At 38.0% G+C, this 19,840-nt stretch overlaps 1 protein-coding gene across 1 annotated transcript in view; it reads right to left on the bottom strand.

Annotated features, from left to right (window-relative positions):
- Positions 1–19,840, bottom strand: part of SYT10 (synaptotagmin 10) — a 37,850-nt gene that overhangs the window by 10,614 nt on the left and 7,396 nt on the right. Inside the window, exons 2-3 of the mRNA XM_032688243.1 lie at positions 13,025–13,382; positions 6,558–7,122 (exon numbers count right to left, since the gene is read on the bottom strand). Coding sequence (XP_032544134.1) covers positions 6,558–7,122; positions 13,025–13,382 — 923 coding nt within the window. The remainder of the gene's footprint in view (positions 1–6,557; positions 7,123–13,024; positions 13,383–19,840) is intronic.

Here is a 19,840-nt window from a genome sequence, read left to right as displayed (position 1 = left end):
TATGTAAATGCTACTGGAACTAAAAAATTTGTATGCTGTTATTTTTACTGGTCTGTCATTAACTTCCATGGTTGAAATAACAAACATTTGCATAATTAATAGGACATTATAAATTAAATTCCCTCAGAAACTTGGTTCTTGTTACTTTCATTATCATCCAGATTATCATAACCCACAGTAGTAATTTCAATTCGTAATCTCAATTTTAATACCCAGAACTACTTTCTTATTAACTGTAATTTAAATGATGTTTTAAAGACTGCATGTAAGAGTAGCATAGCAAAAATACAAAGAGTAGCACGAATTCCCTTTGCACTTAATTCCTAAACAAGTGATTTGCAAATTTTTTTCTCTTCTTTTTCTGTTGTATTTTGAGTAAGCATCTGTAATAAATAATAATAATAGCAATTTTCTATCTATCTAAGAAGTTATTCAGGCATTTATGTTACTAGACTTTTGACTGCTTCTTTTAGTCACACTGAAAATTGTTTTTCATTGTGTTATGCAAAATTAAAGAAAATGAAAGAAAAAATGCATTGGATTACTTGAATACTGCAGGAAGATAATTCCCCCAAAGGAATTCTTTCTTTCTTGTTCTATTTAGAAGCATGTTATATATATTTTTCTGCTTTCCAGTAAAAACTACTGACATCAAGCTTCAAGAATCAGGGATAAAATAAAACAAAATTATTAATGTTGGGAGTTGAATGGAAAAAAAGAGGAAGGATGCCTTACCCCTCAGACGAGCTAAGAACATATTAAGATATTTCTGGTTTTGAGGTATAGATCAAGAATTTAAAGAGTGATAGCAAAGAGCAGAACAAAAATCTACCAGTCTGTTTTCTCATTTACACATTCAGAATCTAATGGTAACCATGCCATGACAGAAATTGTTGAAAGCTATATGAAACTCAAACTGGAGACCTAATTCTACAACCTCTCAAGGGGATTTTACTTTGGAAACCTTGTCCCCACCCCTAATATTTATTTTTGTCTCTAGTTATTCTTTGCATATCGAATTCAGCTCTTTTTTCCCCTCTCAGCAGCAGTTACTGCTTGAGCTGTTGTCCTGGGAAATGAATCAATTAAGTCTGTGTTTGTTCTTGCCTCTGTGGAAGACGGTATGGAAGCAGTGGGGCCTATTGCTCTGTGATGACTGTGACTTCTGCTTGTGGAGGCTTAATGCTTGTTTTAGCCTGATACCCTGATTGCTCTGGGTAAGCACTGCTGCTGATTGCAGTCCTGATTACAGGGAGAGGACTCCATGAGATTGTGCACAGGGTCCAGTAGGCTGAATGCTCTCAATAGCACCCTGCCAAGACTCCTGGGTGCTTCTTGTGTCACCCCCTCTGCACGTAACCATCTGCCTTGTGCACCTGGGGGGTAGTTGCATCTTGCCACGCAGCAAGGAAACCCATTCCTGCTTCAGAACAGAGGTACTTCTGTGAACTAACCGTGGCATGTACTGACACTCAAAGGAACCAAATTATATATGGTTTCCCATATAAAGATGCTCTTCCGAAGCCACAGTGCATTGTCTGCAAAGAGATTATCTGCAGTGAGAAACTCAGAGAGCACTCAGGGTACAGCAGGCGAGACAAGCCATGCACCCTAACATAGCTGCCACAGTACTGTCTGGATGCAGAGATATTAAAATCCTTTGAGGAAACCATGTTCTTCATTCATCCAATATTTATTACTTTCAAGATAGACTGAAAGTAATAGTTTGCCTCTAGCAAATCAGAATATTCAAATAATTTGTCATTTCAAATGAAAAGAAGCATTGAATAATAATAGAAATCTTCCCTGCCTTCAGTAACGGGATGGAACCCTCCCCTTTCTCCATTGCTTTTTCTAGTTATCACCCACACTTTAAGCAGTCCCAAACCTAAACTAAAAATCTCAAACTGTTTCCTCTTAAGACTCATTCAGATTATTTTCTCACTTTCTCTGCAGCAGCAGTGACCATGTGTATCCTTTATATCACTTGGCCCTGAGCAGAAATGACAAGTGCCAGCAATTCTCAGCTTAGAAGGGGCTGTTCCCCTTGTAAAGATGATAAATGTTTCTACACTGACAACCCTTTATTCTTTCAGACCTGTTTAACATTCTGTTAAATCTTTTAGGTGCATTTCCAGAAACACTAATAGTATATCTTTGTCAGCTTTCTACCACTAGTTCCACTTTTTCGTCCACTTACAAAGCAGCAGACTATGGAGAAAACTAACATAAGATAATGGCTGCAATTGCTCTGGTTGAATTTCAGAGATGGGCTTCATTCTTTTTTCATCAGGAAGTCAGAAGAATCTCTTTCCATAACAGAAGCCAACAGCCAGCAGGACTGCCTTTGTGATATACTACTCTAGCCAGTGTTCAATAAAAATGAACTGAGACAAATGTTAAAAAAGTATATTTAAGCACTTCTCCCTTTCCCAGTGACACTATTCACCTACATTTCAATTGCTTTAGAAACAGCAATCATACACCGTGGGCATCACATGAAGACTATGTCCTTACAAAACTTTCTTTTATATTCCACTTCACAAATGAGAAAACTGCAGCTCTGAAATGTCTGGTGTTGGAGAACTAAATAATAATCGAGTTCCATCTGTCTACATGAGATAATTCAAGAGGTTACAAGTATGACAGTTTGATGGCTAAGATCCCCAAGAGACTACCACTGTGCTGGTAATGGTTTTTAACTGAATTCTGAGTTCTATTTTTTTTTCCCAATTGCATAGTTTCCTATAATTGGTTACTCTAACAGACTTCACAGAATACCTTCAGAAAAAAAGTGTTTCTGACAGTCACTTGCCAATTTTTTTAGACAATGACACTAGAGGCAGAGATTTCCAAAGCAATCAATAATTTTAAAAAGTATTATAGGAAGTTAATAAACTTTTACATTCAGAAATTTTTGGATCACAAGAGGTGGACTTTTTGCCTAGACAATTTTAAGACACTGAGTATTAGGAGTTAAATACTTGTTAGCAATTGCAGTAAATGAGTCTTCTTTTTTTTTAAAGTATGCAGTATATTTTTGATAGTAACAAAACCTCAGAAATGTATGGAAAATTTACAAGTACTTCACAAAAAATATGTTGATTAAACAATCCATTTGATATTATTTGTTTGCCTCTGATGTTATGAATTAATGTTCTAAAGTGTATTAAGAATTACAGTATTCCAATATACTGAACAACTTTCACAGGTGATACCAAGCTGTCTCTTGATTTTTTCTTTTTTTTTTAAATCAATCAAGTGAACAGAAGCAAATGGTGAAATACTTATTAAAATTCAATCATCCATGTATCAGCAAAATTTGGGGATATTAATATCATCAGATATCTAAGATATATCTCTTCCACAACTGATTTTACACCAAATTTACCTTGATAATCTAACATGAAGAAATGAAAATACTTTAACACTTACAACAGGTACATGCTATACATTATGCAATGTTATAGGTTTTCAACACATTTATTTGAATACATATCAGCAGTTGAAAACCATAAGAATAAAAATGAGTGTGTACGCCCCGTCCTGCACTTCTACAGAATAGTTTCAAATTATTATTATGAGCAAAAAAAGTGTATTAAAACTGTAGATTCCCATACAGCCATTGGTTTCACCACCAAAAAGACTCAGTGCAACCATCTAGCCTGATCTTTCCCAGACTCTATTTCCTGCAACAAATAAAAACTTTTTATGGATGTGCAAGCAAATCGTTTAAAAATGATGTTAGCTAATGAAAAGGAGTCTTTGCATAACAGAGAATCTCCTGATTTCCTGCATTAATTTCCTTCACTGGTAAAACGTTGCAACTCATTTTCTTCGTAAATCTCTCTAGCAGTGTTCAAGACTGTAGTTTTGTGTCATAAAAATAGGTTCTTTTCAAGCAGGTAATAGGAATTGTTTTTACCCTCATTTTCCCTTCTGAATAGAAAATCCTTGACTGTGGAAGAGATGTAAAAGACTCGTAGCTCAGGAGAGGCTACTTCTGCTGTGTCCTTTAAGTTTTGGACTAATACTTTGATCTATCACTTCTATCATTTTCCACCACCTATCATTTAGCAACAGCATGAGCAGACCACCGAATGTAGGAAACAAGTCTAAGCAAAGGGATGAAAAACTTCACAGAACACACAACAAAACAGAGCAAAGGTGAAGAAGAAAAAAGCGTGAGAGAAATATATTTGCAGAATGGCATCTGGGTTCCTGGACTCTACTGTGTAAGTATGGCCTTTTCCACTGAGACAGCCTCTTTGATTTTCAAAGGTTCTTTATGAACATCAAAGCATATTTGCTTGCAGTAGAGTTATTTTTCACCAACTGTAGAACTAGCTGCATTGTTCTTTTTCAAGGCTTAATCAAAGTTCAGTTGACTCTGTCAAACGTTAATTAGTTATTTAATTGCTAGTTAATGACTCTGATAAACTTTAGATCTGGTGCCTAAGACTATAAGTCCCCACTGATTAACATCTCATGCAGTGTTTACTCCTGTGCAGGTTTGGCTGTCTCAGCTTACAGTTTCTGAAATGCCAGAACTAAAACCCTGTATTATTAGCCAATTTTAATCTACATGAAACAGCTCAAGTAAAACACAGGGCAATACATTGCACATATAATAATAGGACATCTTATGGGAGGGTTTAATTTTTCCAGGAAAAAATCAATTCAGTTAATTTCTTAGATAATTTTCTGAGAATAGAGTAGGGTGTGTGGAAGCTAATGAGGTCACCCAATACTAGAAGATATCTCAATTTTATATGCTTATCGTTAATGGTTTAAGTGGAGACAACTTTTTCATTCATGTGCAGTATTGTAAACTATACTGGCTGAAAGGCTGAAATCCAAGAACTTCATGCTTTCTTTTAAGCTTTATACAAATCAAAACACCAGCAGAATGAGTTAGGCACTATAACTGAATGTACTAACCCTTAGCAAGGAAGAAACCTGAATTACTATTCAGTGCCAAGTTTAGCAACCATTTTCATCCAGATGTATATTAGTATCTATCCCAACTGCATAATTTGGTATGGCAATTCAATCTACTCAAAACCAGTGATAAAGAGTCCAGAGATTCTAATTTTCTGAAATCATTCTAGTTATCAGCGAAAAAATGTCACACACATGCCTGCTGTAAAGGACCAGTGAGCATTTAAGTCATTACTAAAGTATGAAAGATAATATCAGAGCTAGAAGAAATTTTTAAAAATGGTTACTGGACTATTATTCCAAGACCTTAAACACAGATTCAATTTTAAGCTTGAAAACACAATTCTTAAATTTACCTGAAATCTGAGCTAGATCAAACTAAGCATACATAGATTCAGTTTTCTGGAGGTGTGCCGAAGGCTGTTCAGACCAGTTTGATAGACCCAGCAGTTAAAATAAATAGCTGCTACTGTGAATTCACATTAAAAAACTGTCTCCACTATGCTACACTGCCTGGTATTTCTCATTTCTTAAGAAACAGAGGGCTAATGCTCAGTCTGGTGAGGACATACCAGTCCTCTTTGTCTTTCTAATCGTGCAGACCTAGACTTCACTGTCTAGCAGGTACTAACATCACAAAAATGTTTGGTAAAAAAGGCGTGGGGAGCGTCCAGCTCTAATGAAGGGATGGTGTGAAGCTCTTGTCACCGGAGCAATGTCTAGTATTGTTCTGCCCTCTGTTCATCCCCATATGGAAGGCTAGCCTGTGCTCAAACAGTCATGAGTCAGACTGTTTTGGATAATCCTACATAGCAAGGGATGGGAAAACGTTTATATAAATAGCATAGTTAAAAAGAAATCAAGACCAAAACAAACATCCTACATCTCAACATTTTAAATGCTTTTTTTTTCCATTCAAATTCCGGCTGGGGAGGATGAGTTTGGCTTTCAAGGTTAATAAAGACAATGTTTGAAGATTGTTGCTTTTCTCTCTGGTAGCATGCCATCTGTCCAGTCATCCATGCACAGGCCTCCTTCTCTTACTTGCAACAGTAAACAAATTAATTTCTATTTCCTAATTCTACTTGCTTGTGTCTCTTGAGTTCTGCTAATAACCAGCAGCAATGCAGATACGTCTACTGGGGACCCTAAGCACAGGGCAGTCAGCAAAGAACATTTTAGACTTCAAGCACTTTTAGCCTTTTTTCCTTCGCAAGACTCCTAACCTATGAAAATCCACTAACAAGAGTAGGATGGGATGTGCCCTTTTCCTTATTAGATGGTAATTTTGCAGGATCAGGTGTTTTGCTAACAGGAAAACGTTAATAGTTCTTGCTAGGCAGTGACTTTCATGATGCTGTATTTAATTAATAAACATAATTTATATATACACAGTGAGACATAAAGATGACAGTATGTTCCCAGAAGATTTTTTAGTAATTAAATTTTATAGCTTCCCAAGCATCTTATTTTCTGTGCTCAGAGGAAAATATTGACAACTGTTTTTATTTTTTTTTTTTTTATTCAAGACTCTGCTGATAAACAGGATACACTGCTACAAACTACAAAAGAGAAATGAAAATATCATATCAATGCTTTTGGAACACACTACTTACTGTGGTGGCACAGTGGATGTCTTTCCATACATTGGCTTCCCTGGAGAGATCTGAGACTTCAAAAAGGTTATCAAGAATAACTTCCCCAATCATGTCATGTCTAGAAAATCTGTCAAAATCATAAACACTGAAATGCAATTTCCTGTTGCTGAGTTGATCATAGGCTACAGGAAACTGAAAGGTTTCATCAAAGACAGGATTTAATGTCTTCCTGTGAACTCGTGTCTGAAACTTCTTTTTCCTATCTGGAAGCAGATAAATCTTAACGTAGGGGTCGGATGTTCCTGTGAAGTCTTTAGCAGGCAGATCTAAGGCTTTGACAATTGTGACAGCCAGAAGTTCATTTTCATAATCATACCGGAGAGTGAAGTTAAGTTTTCCACATGTTTTCACATCTTCTTGTTGCCCATCAGAATCCACAGACTTCTGTTTGTAGAGTTCTGGTTTTATTCTCCCAATGCTGGTTGTCGTCTCTCCCCTTTGCAAAATCGGATCTGTCCCCATGTTAAAATCAACACTGGACACTTGCATCTGCCTTGGCAAGTGCCTCCTGAAAGAATTGTGCCTGCACACACACACACACACATACACACACACACACAAAACAAGCCATGGTTATCTCTGAGAAAAGACCATTGCTAAACAGAAAATACAAGAAGACCAAATTAATAAGGGTTCCTATCTTAAGTATTATTTTAAAGTAATCCCCCCTCAATTATTTGCAAGTGTTTAAACATCTTTGAGAGAAATAATAATTCAGAATTAATTTCTTGACCTGAGAGACACCCAGTATCTTGGAAATACCTATATTTATGACCTTGCTTTCAGACTATGCAGCTGAAACTGAATTTATGTTCTTTCACAGAACAAGTTGACAGTTCCAGCATTGCTTGATCCCACTGTGCTAGGGCCTGAGTAAAGTACGGTAAGGTAGAAAAAAAAAAAAGGCACTTGCAGAATTGTCATTAGCACTGCCTGGTTTTTAGAGGCATTCCATGGTGGTTTTCCAATTAAATATTTACCAAGTTTCACAATGATGACCATGAAAGGCTCCTGAAAGGGACAGCTATGTCTGGAGGTTTTCGCCACAGTGTTTTGCAATCCTACAACATTTTATATACACCTGCTTGGTATTTGCTACACTGAGGTACAGGCTGCCTTCTCCAATTTGACCGGGAACATTTTGTTCTGGCTGCAATACATTTCAAAGTTTTGGTCAGCATTTTTCTGTGACAGCTTTTTTTCCTTCTGTTCTCACTGTCTGCTGTGCAGTGTATTGAAAGCTGATCCCTGTACTAACATACAATATGTTAAAATCCTTGTAATTCTGAATACAGTGTTGCATAAGCATATGTATTTATGGGCTTAACTTGGCTCATGAACATAAATGGAAAGCTGTGCCATTCCTACTGTGACTGAAATCAAACCCCTGGTATACCATACAGCCTTACAGTAACATAAAAACACTGGTCAAAAAGCTTCATAGTATTTATCAGCAGCAGATTCCATTATGACTACACTCTCCAGTTTATGTTCTGGACATTTTCACATTTTCTTGCTACTTCACTACCCCAGCAATCAGTACTGCAAAAGCTCACTACATCCTCCTGTTAGCACACTTAGTTGCCATTACAGAGCAATCCGATTGTCAGAATTCCCTCTGCTTTTTGCAATCAATTGCTTATTAATGCCAAATGTAGCCTTGCCTTATTGCTTGGTTCCCCTGTGGTGGTGTGTTCTGAAAACAAGAGGTGTCACAGCTGTGTGTTTCTTTCTTTAAATCAGAAATGCAAATTGTCCATTTGAAAGCAACCAGGACTCATTTCATAGATATTATTTGTATTTTTGCTGTAAGTGAAGAGGTTGCAGAAGGCATGAAGCACAAAACTACCGCAGTTCTGCTGAGCAGAGATACAAGAGGGTAATCTGCAGCTATTAAATAATAGACAAGAACATTTCCCATTTCAGCTGTTTCAGTACTGCTAGGTGCAGGGAGCAGTCCTAGCACTACACAAGAACAGGGGAGGGAGAATTTCATAGTCTAGATTTGAAGTAGCTCCAAAAAATCCAGGTGTGATCTCAAATTTAGATGAACTATACCTGAACCCTCATGTAACACATTCTGCCTTTCTTTCTTCACAGATGGACAAGTTGAAAGATTTCCATTTCTCTTAAATGTTAGAACTCCCTGAATTCATAGTAGATGATGTCCACATTGGAATGGAGTGAGGAATGAAAAGGCTCCAACAGGTCAGAAAAGTACAATATTGTCCCCAGGGAGTTTCATAGCATTTTTTCTCTGAGAAGTCCAACCTCATAGGTGTGCCAAACACAGGGGAGGAACTGAACTCCACCCAAAATGTAGTGCAATAAACGTTTGGGCAGGCAGCAATTCAGGCACCATCTCTCTAGTATCTTTGACTCATAATGAGGTCCAGAAAGACCTGTGTTTACTCCTGCTTCTATCACTGCTAAGGAAACTTGTGCAGGTAGGCCTTCTTGAGTCCTCCTTGTACCTGCAGCTGTGGTACTGAGATGCCCAGAAAATCATAGAATCACAGAATGGTTTGAATGAGAAGGGACCCTAAAGATCCCAATCCCTCTGCCATGGGGTTATCATGTTTAAACCCCATTGCACATAAGCACTGAATAAAACTGCCTGTGCAGGGGAAATAGTGAAGCTCGTTGTATGACATTTCCAGTTTGGGTGAAAACAGGTAGATGACAAATTCTCTTTTCTTCAACTTCTCTTTCGTTTATGAAGATCTGTCTTAAAACATGTAAAAGTAATACATAAAACACCAAATCTATCTTTAAACTACAAGATCCACTAGTGAATGTAGTCATTGCTGGAAGATGTCACTAAGTAAAACAGTGCAGCTGTATGGCTGTCCCCTCTGGGAACCAGCAGCACTCTTGCTCTAGGAAGCCATAGTCCTAATTACATAGTGCCAAGTATCTGCTCTGAGTCACAGCATTTCACCAAGACAGCTAATTGGTCTGTTAATTATTAAGATGTTTCCTTGTTGCCATGGTAACATATTTATCTTCCTTTGTTCTGCAATAACAAAGGGATTAATGACTGTGATAATGAAGTACAAGGATGTCAGACAACCAGGTTGTGAAAATGTGGCAAAGCTACTAACATGCAAATCTAGGTACCTCAACCTCTACTGACTCCTATAAATAGACTTGCCTTCCATAGCATAGAACAGATGTATTTTGAGTGACAGTAAATCTCTGTATGTAAATCTCTAACATAAAACTGTGCTGCACAGGAATAGTGACAGTGTGAAGCTGATTTCTAACTCACTAAGATGCCATATGTATGAAAGAAGAGAGGGACAGGATGCTGATTTATGACATGACTTCAGATTTATGAGGACTGACTCTGGTCTAGCTTTTCTAGATGGCACTAGAGCAATCTTTTGGACCAAATCCAGGAAAAAGTATGTTCTTGTGCTATTTAGATGGAACGGAGACTGCTGTCTCCTCCTTGCAAACACTGAAGTCAACACACATGCTCATTTTTCTTTAACTAACATTTCCAGGCACCTCCCTTTTGTCCTTGTGCCTCTTGAGGACTGACTAACTCAACATGCTATGCTAATGCTAGAGAGCCAAAAGTATGTTCTTTGAAAATACAGGTGAACATTTGAAGAAGCAATAAACTATATTACAGAATACTTCCACAAAGTAGTGGAAAGAGTGCTTTGCAATAACACAGGGTAGAAATATTTGTAAACGAACACCACTGCTGCAGTTCTTCTGTCATGGTGTACTGGTTAATTGGGATTGAGGACTAAAGAGTTTTAACAAGAAGGTCTTTTCATATTATCGGGAAGCATAAAAATGACAGAATTCTATTCTAGCAGAAATGTATCATTTCACTACACTAACATGTCTCTGTGTTAAATGTATGGTCTAAAAATTGTGATCAGGTGCATTTTATTGTTGCTCTCAGTGGCTTATTAAAATCTTTGTGCTCAATTACAATGACCTAATATGATTTCATTTATTTTATTAAGAAACTGATGGCTCTATGAACCTATCATAGAACCGGTTACAACCCTTTTATTTGCCCCAGCTCAGGTGAGACCAGTGTAGAGAAGACAATCCAGGCAGCAAACATTTTCCTTTGATCCTTTGTCAACAGAATGCATTTGGATCACTCAGGACTCCTGAGGACAAGGAAGCAGTGCTGCATTGAAGACAATGCAAAAGTTGTGCTGTCTCTTCTAAGAGCTCTCCTATATTTAGAGACCCCCAATGAAGAACACCAGAGTCAGGTTTTAGACATTTTGCTGGTACATAGTTGCCAGCTGGGACTAAATCACAATTAGGAATAATGCAGAAAGCTGGTCTAAATTTCCAGCTGCCTTCTCATACATGACGTTCTGGGCAGCAATAATTAATATGGGTTGTCAGTGAGTTAAGACTCCCTTAAGGCAGGTAGGGGTATTGATAAAATGGATTACTATTACTGGGTAATTTTTAAGACACACCTAATTCTTAACATCTTTTGTGGCAAGGATGCAGAGTTTTTCAGCAAACTGTAAAAGAAGGTGATATCTCCAAACACCCTGTTATTAACTGGCTATGGTGCAACAATCAGGGTTTACTTAAAGCAAAGGAACTGTCCCTTTCAGGAAAGATTTAACTCTGATAATCCAGATAGAATAAATAAAAAACTCCCTTACAAGGTTACCAACATATGCAGAAAGAGTAGGATTGATAGCAGGTTTTAATTTTGTAAAACTGTCCTTGGTGTCACAGATATTTCATAGGCATTTAGATATCAGTCCAAATCACTCTAGAGGTCTGTGAGAATATTTTCACAGCATGAAGCAGCTCTAGATCATGTTTCTGGAACTTCTTTTTTCCCCTATGGTACCACAGGGACTACTTAAGTCCTTTGCCAGCCAGCTATTACTTTTGTCTGTTCAGGAAGTCAGACAGTCTGATTACCTGGATTTACCTGTCGGTAAATGATGGATAAAACTCCACCAATTAATACCCAGTTAGGTAATACTGAGTTGGGTAACAATCTTCTCATGCTAAACTGCACCAATTTTGGTCCCTCTGGGTTCAGCATAACAGTTACAATTTCAAAATTATCAACCCAGTATTGTGGCAAATGTTCCTCAGAATGGTTTGGATGCTGTGCTCCCTCTCTGAGCAGACAGATACAGTAGCTGGAGCCAGGCACAGCCAGGGTAACATGGCTTAAAGCCATCTGTACAGTCTCATAATTCAGGAGATAGTTCAGCTGCTAAAGTCAGTCAGACCTCCCCTGGCTGGAGTGCTCTCATTTTTGGGAGCCTCCTGTGGCTGCTTGTTGGCTGTTTCACGATGTTGGAACAGCTGGGAAAAAGCACTTGATCACTCACCACCAAAATGAGCACACTCAACTGGCAAAACGCTATCTTAGGGACTCACAGAAAGCCAACAAAGTGCGTGCCACTAAAAGTAAAGCACGTGTCTTCTCCAGTCTCATGCCTCTAATGATTACTGCGAGCGTAGGCCCTTTTTTGTTTGGTTTTTTTTTGTTTTGTTTTGGTAACAATGTGTTTCCTTAGCAAATGGATTATTGAGAGAAAGCTACTTCCTACACAGTATTCTAACTTATGGCATTACACAATACTTCAGATGCCTCCTCCAGCCTTAATTTCTCCACTCTTTGTTTATAAAACATTTCCTTTTTCAATGTAGAAAGTGATCTTTGCAGTTCACTGTTTGTTTTCCATGCATTAAATTTGCTCACAGTATTTGAAGAAAATCCCATTTGAAATTATAGGTCCCTGCATGTCTTCACTACTTTTCAATATAAAGTGGTACCTAATACAAAATAAAAGTTTGTTTCCTCTTTAATACCAAAGGAATCATTTTAGGAATGCTGCATGCATGTCATTTATTTAAAGGTCTATATAGAATCTCTATTGCTTTAAGATCTGTCAATAAGGACCTATGTACTTAGTCTGGGGTTTTAATTCCTTCATAATAGACACCATAATTGGCAAACCATGTCTTAAAGAAATGCGCCATCAACAGTGAATCTATAATTTATTTATAGGAGAGGGAAAGTTTCTTCTGTGAAAGCAACAGATGTATCTATCTACCTCTGTCAAAAGACATTGCAGTACTTTAAAAAATAACACTGAAATCAGTCTTCTTATAATCAAAACCCCAAAGGGAAATGATTAAAGTAGCAACGTTATGTATTTACAAAGTAGTAGGTTTTGTTTTCATATGTTAAAATAACTGTGTAAGTGAAGGTACACTGTATGTTTCAGAATGTTCTGTTCAAAGAACAGTGAGGCTTTGCCTTCACGTGACTACTGTTTCACCCGTAATTGTGAAGAAACCCGTGAATCAGGATTTCAAGGATCCTGGAAATTTTCAGCAGAGCATTTCTGGTCTACCTGTTCCTAGGAAATGTGCCACAAACTCGAGTGCCTCGGACTTACCTTGACGACGACGTGGGCTCAGTGATCTGCCTCTGCATGCGAGCATGTCTGATCAGATGCTCTTTCAGTGCGTTCTGGACCTCTGCTGGTATATCTGGTGAAGTGTGGCTAATTTTCAGCGCAGCTTCAAGTACCTTTGTTGTAGGTTTCCCGTTTTCTTTAACTTCCTTTTTCTCACTGGTCTCCATAACCTCTGTAGGAGCACTGGAGTTGCTCTGTGGGACATTACTGGCATTGGAAGTGAGAGGTTTGCTCTTCCAGCAGGGCCAACACAGCTTCCAAAAGACAAAAAGCGAGACCACCAGCAGAGCGAGCCCACAGAAGCTGACAACTACTGCTAACAAACTGACTGAGACGTCTGCAAAGAATTAGAAACAAAAATCATCATGACAGACAAACATGAAGAGAAAAATATAATTAAAAATGACACAGGCAAGGGCATAGAAGCATTTTTATCATTATTTTTGCATAGAGCTTTAAGGTCCTATTTAAGGTTGTGTTATTTTTGTGTGGGGGGTTTTTTTGTTTGCTTTTTGGTTTTTTTGCTATCTAAGCCTGTACTTTAAAATGTTATTATTTTCTAATATCTGCTTCACAAACACTCCATTAATTGTTGTTCAGACCAAGGGCCAGTATCTAGCCACGCACTCAGACATACTTCTAAGGAAGTAAGAATCTACTGAAGCAGTCCCCAAAACTCTTAGATGTTGTTGTCAAAGGATTTAGAAATCTGTAGGTAAAAGTAATATTGCCCAGGGCTAAAGCAAAGTTATTATACTCAAACAACAAATGTCTTCACTAAGATTTAAAGCAAATACACGAGATTCTGTTCCCAGAGTTAGATTTCCAAATTTAATAATAAGCACCTATATGGATAGCCTTCTCCTTATAAGCAATGTACACATGCCTTTGCTCACTGACTTTGGGTGGAGGACAGACAGCTCCTGAAAACATCAAAAACTTTGATTTCAGTGAGAGGTTATGGATGCTTAATCCTTTAGAACACATATTTAGAACATCAAGAACACATCTTGATGAAAAAGTTAAATCACCTTCAACATTTTGTATCAGTGCACATGAAGATAGACCAGATCTAAACTGCCAGGCTGATACACAGATTTCTTCAGGACTCGCCAAACTTTTGATTCTCTATGCCAACTGCTTCAGTAACATTTGAAAACCTAATATTTAAGTGGTGTAAATAGGGACAGGATAAAGTCTGTCATAAATAAGAAATTTCTAGGGTTAAATCTTCAGCTCTAGACCAAGGCTGCATTAAACCAAGACAGCACATACACCAATATCTAAAATTCTGCTATGAAAACGCAGCTGGCTTCACAGAACACTATCCAGATGCCCTGAGTTGTACAGAGATCATACTGTATATTTAGCTACCCCTTCTGCCCTGTATTTGACTTTTGCTTGACACAATTGCTTATGATATCCAATAGCCTGGCCAAAAATGGAACAGATTTCGTACCAACAAAATTCTGCGAACACACTTGTATTTTAGGGGATGGTGGATCACCAGCACTGCCAGTTGAGCCCTAATTAGGAGTTTTATTCTATGTGACATGTTTCAGTTTGATTTTTCCAGTTTCATGTAATACTACAACTAAAAAAATCCCTTTCCTTTTCAAAAGAGCCATTTGTAAGCTTTACAAGTACTCACTAAACCGTGCTTAAATATTCCTCAAGTAATGGCTGCTGCTTCTGGTTACAACAAGTTTTGACATTTTAACAGCTAATATTTTGTATCCATAACTCCGGGCTACAGGCTTCTAAACTGAATGAGTGGAAAAGTGCAAAGAGGGTTTGAGTGCATTTTTTTCTAGATTTTCACAGGAAGAAAAACAGTATGTATTGGGTCCACAGGACAGTATACACCTCACCAGTCCCTTTGAGAGCAAAGATAGAGAGATGAAGTATAGAAAGACGAAGGTAGAAAGATGAAGGCTAGAAAGATGAAGCAGAAAATTTGGGAATGTTTTCTTTACTAATATATAATATCCAGGTAACAAATACTTAACTTAAGGCCTATTCATCATGAAAATGCATGAGAAAAGCAAAAAGCATATAGAAAATGTTGTAGTCTGGAGATTTGAAAGATACAGTTCTGTTCAAACTTACTTTGCCTTTTGTCCTGGTCAGTGTCATGGGGTAAGTGCAGATGTGCTCCTGGATTTAAGGAGTCTGGCACAAGCTGCTGCCCTGCCCTGAAGACAGGTATGTCTCCCTGACCATTTCCTGCCAGACCCAAGAAAGGTCTGGCCCCCCTTTTCTACCTGCAGGTAAATGTCAAAACATAGCCCTTGGAATAAGCATGTCAGCTTAGTGAGAAATTCATACAGCAAATTTTGGAAGATGCTTCCATGAAATGAATGGATACATAATTATATCTAATAATAATGTAACACAAGAAGCAAATGATACTTTTACATATGATTTTTCTACATAATTTATCCCCAGTAGGGATTAATAGGCTATTTGGTTTCATCCAATATTTACCCTGATATTTTTCCTGAGTCCACTGATTTTTACTTGGCTCGTGCATGTTCTGCAGGAGACTGTCTTGACAAGGGAAGACATTAAGAGATACTGAGTTTACAGCTTCTTTCTAAGGTTAATCACTTTGTTGCAAATTTGCATCTCGGATTTCTGTTTTTGTAGTTCTAATTTACAGCCATTGCTTCTTTCATGTTTTTGCATGAGAGATTAAAAGATATGCTATGCTTCATGAGGCATGCCTATAGAAAATGCAAATAAAATAAACTGTGCCAGAAAACAAACCCAGGAGTCAAAACTCACTTGCCTATATCACTCCCTGGAACGGTTTTAAACTGGGCTAATTTATACCCTCCCAACCAATTCCTAGCCATGGATCAGGTGTTAGAATAGGACAATGATCATTCTTAGAAGGTGATCTGGATGTGGTCCTTCTGTTCCAGCAGATGACAGACAGTAATAGCATGGAGAGAGGCTCTTGCATGTGAATTGACCTCAGTGCCAGGGAACAGTCTGTAGTGGGTTGACTGATGGGTGCCAGGCTCCTGTCAAAGCTGCTCTATCATTCCCCTCCTCAGACGGACAGGGGAAAAAAAATATAGCAAAAAGCTTGTGGGTTGAGATAAGGACAGGGAGCGATCGCTCAGCAATTACTCTTACAGGCAAATCATAAAACACCTTTCCCCCACTTCTTCCTTCTTCCTGGGCTCAACCTCACTCCTGATTTCTCTACCTCCTCCTGCCAGCAGGAATGGGGCTGCAGTCAGTTCATTATACATTGTCTCTGGTGTTCCTTCCCCTTCAAGGGCAGGACCCATCACACTCTTCCCCTGCTCCTCCTCTCTGTCCCTCCCACACGAAAAACATTCCTCCACAAACTCCAGCATGAGTCTTTCTCACACACTGCTCCAGCGTGGGTCCCTTCCACTGGGTGTAGAACTTTGGGAGCAGACTGACAACAGGTTCACAAGTCCTACCAGCAAACCTGCTCCAGCATGGGTTCCTCTCTCTCTCTGTGGGTTCATAGGCCCTGCCAGGAGTTTGCTCCAGCATGGACTTCCCACAGGGTCACAGCCTCATTCATGAGTTCATCTGCTCTGGTATGGGGTTCTGCAGGAGCTGCAGGTGGATATCTGCTCCATGGGCTGCCTCGTCATGGCTTCACCACAGGCTGCAGGGGGATCTCTGCTCCGGTGTCTGGAGCACCTCCTCCTCTCCTTCACCGACCTCTGTGTCTGCAGAGTTGTTCTGCTCACACATTTTCACTCTTCCAGCTGATGATGCACAGATTTTTGCCCCCTTAAAAACGTTATCCCACTGTTGCTGGTGGGCCTTGAGCAGCAGTGGGTCTGTCTTGGAGCTGGCTGGTGTTGGTTCTATCAGATATGGGGCAAACTTCTAGCAGCTTCTCACAGAAGCTGCCCTGTAGACCCCCACTGCCAAAACCTGGCCACACAAACCCATTACATGGTCAAAAGTGAATTTAATCCATTGATACAGAAGTATGCCCCACTGAAGGAACTTTTTTGATAAACTGAACCAGCTGAATTTTCAGGCAGGCTGGCCAATTTTTTTTTCCATTCTCAAAGTGACAAAAAGTAGAACTCTTGAAAATGTTGATGATCTACCAGAAATGAATACAAAAAATAAAATAAAAAAAAACAAAACAAAACACCCCCAAAATGAAAAACAAAAAAACAAACCAAACCAAAATAACCAACCAACCAACCAAAACCCCAAAAATTGAAGAAGCAATTCAATTTTGGGTAATTTGCAATATTTCCAGCTCAGTTTAGAAATGGTTGGCGTAATTAGATTACATTTTGTGAGGAAGGCTTTTAAAAATGAAAATTGTAGGGTTTTTTTTTCATTTAGAAAACATTGAAAAAGGATGCTTTAAGAACTTTAAAACTGCTGGAAACATTTAAAACCAGATATATGAAAATTGATCCTTTCCAGCAGAGTTTCAATTTGATGAATAGATACTATCAGCTGGAAAACATTCCATCAAAGCATTTCTAGCCAATTCTAATTTAAGTTTTTCACTGCAAGACATTTTTCAAGCCTTCAAATAACTTGGTGTCTCCTTTCAACACCTACTGCTGTACTTCAGCTTTCTCTAAGCTGTTTTACTGTATTTCTACTAAACTGCTTAAAATTTGAAGTTGCTCCTAAAATCTTTGCAGAAAATATATGTTTTAAAGCCCTAAAATAATCACATGAAATATCTCAAGTCTGAAGAGCAGAGATAAGGAGCTAGTTCTACAAACAGTTGTCGTTTCCGTTTTTGCTATTTTAGTAATAAATTAAAAAGCCTCACATATTGTATTTCATAATGCAACGGACAGTTAAAGAGAAACAAAATATTTTAATTGCAAAAAAAAAAATGAGCAAAAATAGTTCACTACGAGAAAGTATTTATTACATTTACATCCACAATTGCTAAAAAGCAATCAGTATGCCATATAAATTGACATAAAAAGCATATTGCTTAATGTCCTTACTTCTGTCAGTCACTCTATTGAGCAATTGCCAGAGATTTGTTGTTGCATGACGACTGAAATCATTTGAAGAACAATCAAATGGAGCTTCCCAAAGCCTTTGTGTGTTAGACTGGATATGTGTCTTATATTACCTTTTTATAGGAGTTTTTGTTAAGGAATATAAAACACTAATAGAGTTCTGCAGACTAGGAGCTTCTTCATATCCCTTCCACAGATACCTGGTTAGGAACTAAAATGGGTACTGAAGAATGGATATGTCATCAGACAAAGGTTGTGCTTCACATGCAAAATATTATTTAGAGTAGTAGAACTGGTGAAAAATTCAAAGACTGTCCAAGTTTTTATGGGCAGAAGGAGACATTCTGATTCTGCTGGTGATAACATTCATTGTCAACATTGTGAACAATGTTCTCACTGGTCACGGGGAAGAAAGAAAAGAAAAACTGTCTCAAACTAGAAGTAGTGGTTTGACAACTCTTTTTCTGAGCTGATAATTGCAGTTTTTCTTCAATGGTAAAGATTTGCACAGAACAGGTTATTTTTCTGAGTATTCATCTCCAACTAAAAAGCATTATGCTTTTCCCATTCTTGTTCTCATGCTGGGTATACTCAGTAATGTGAAGAAAATCTTTTTTTTCTCACAACACCCCCTTCTGAGCAGTGGAAGATCTTCCAGTGATTTCAGCAGAGTTATCATTTTGGTCCTGGTAAACTTGCTTTACTGACCTCTGTCCTTAATTTCATCTTCATAGTCTTGATAAAATTTCATAACAGAAAGTACCCTGTTTCCCCATGGTTTTATATATCAAACTACTCTTTCAAGATATGGAATTTTGGACAATTTTATATTTCTCATTTGAGACAGGCATGTCTGTTTGAGAAGCTTCAAAATCTCTGCATTTTAAGAAATATCCTAGATACATTTCTCCCATAAAAGGCTCCTTGATAGCCAGTCTTTTGGCTTTTACACAAGTACTTCAGAAATATCCCCTGTTTTGTTTGTTTGTTTGTTTGTTTTTTCCCCCTGGATGCTAGGTAGTGTTTTGAGCAATGGTTTCTGTATCATGGCTTCTAAAAATTTCTTATTTGGAACTTGACTCAGAAAAGTTCTGCCCATGAATCCATTTGCAAACATGCACACTGGCAGACTTCCATTTCCAAACCAATTAAGGTCACTTACGTTTCAGACAGTGCCCAGACAACATATGCCTCTTGAGGCTTAACTTTGGAAAAACATACTCCACAAACCCACGATTTTGAAGAGAGAGAGAGATCACATAGTACTGTGATGTAGCTGCCCATGTGTACGAGAGTCAGGCACATGTCTGATGCAAACCATACTAAAAAGAACATATTCTTGCCAGCAAATTAATAGATGGAAAAGGAACACACGGAAAAAAAGTGTGTGTGGGGGGGTATGTTCTCTTTTGACCCACTTTTTTGTCTATATCTGATCCTGGTTCTTTTACATATTTAAAGTACAATGTCTGTAACCTTTTTTCAAATATATTTTTCTTTAAACTTGTTCATCATCCAAAAGGAACTTCACCCTTTCCAAAATAAGGGAACTCTTGTGTCTGTAATGCCACAAGTCAGCTCAATCAGATAAATTAATGTCTCTTGATTTTCTAGGATTTGAAGGGAAGCAAGAGCCTTATAAATTATAAAAGGTCTGGGGCCAATAAATCTCCCTTATTCCCATGTATATGAACTAGTTGGTCCAACCCATCATTTCTGTTGTTCAGTTTTCCTTGGGGAAATTTTAAGCATGCCAAAGTTTGCTGGTGTTAATTCTTACTCTGCATTA

The sequence above is a fragment of the Chiroxiphia lanceolata genome, chromosome 5 (genome assembly GCF_009829145.1).
Source record: "Chiroxiphia lanceolata isolate bChiLan1 chromosome 5, bChiLan1.pri, whole genome shotgun sequence".
NCBI classification, from domain to species: domain Eukaryota; kingdom Metazoa; phylum Chordata; class Aves; order Passeriformes; family Pipridae; genus Chiroxiphia; species Chiroxiphia lanceolata.
Note: the sequence above shows the minus strand (reverse complement) of the source record. Positions and strands in the feature narration are given on the sequence as shown.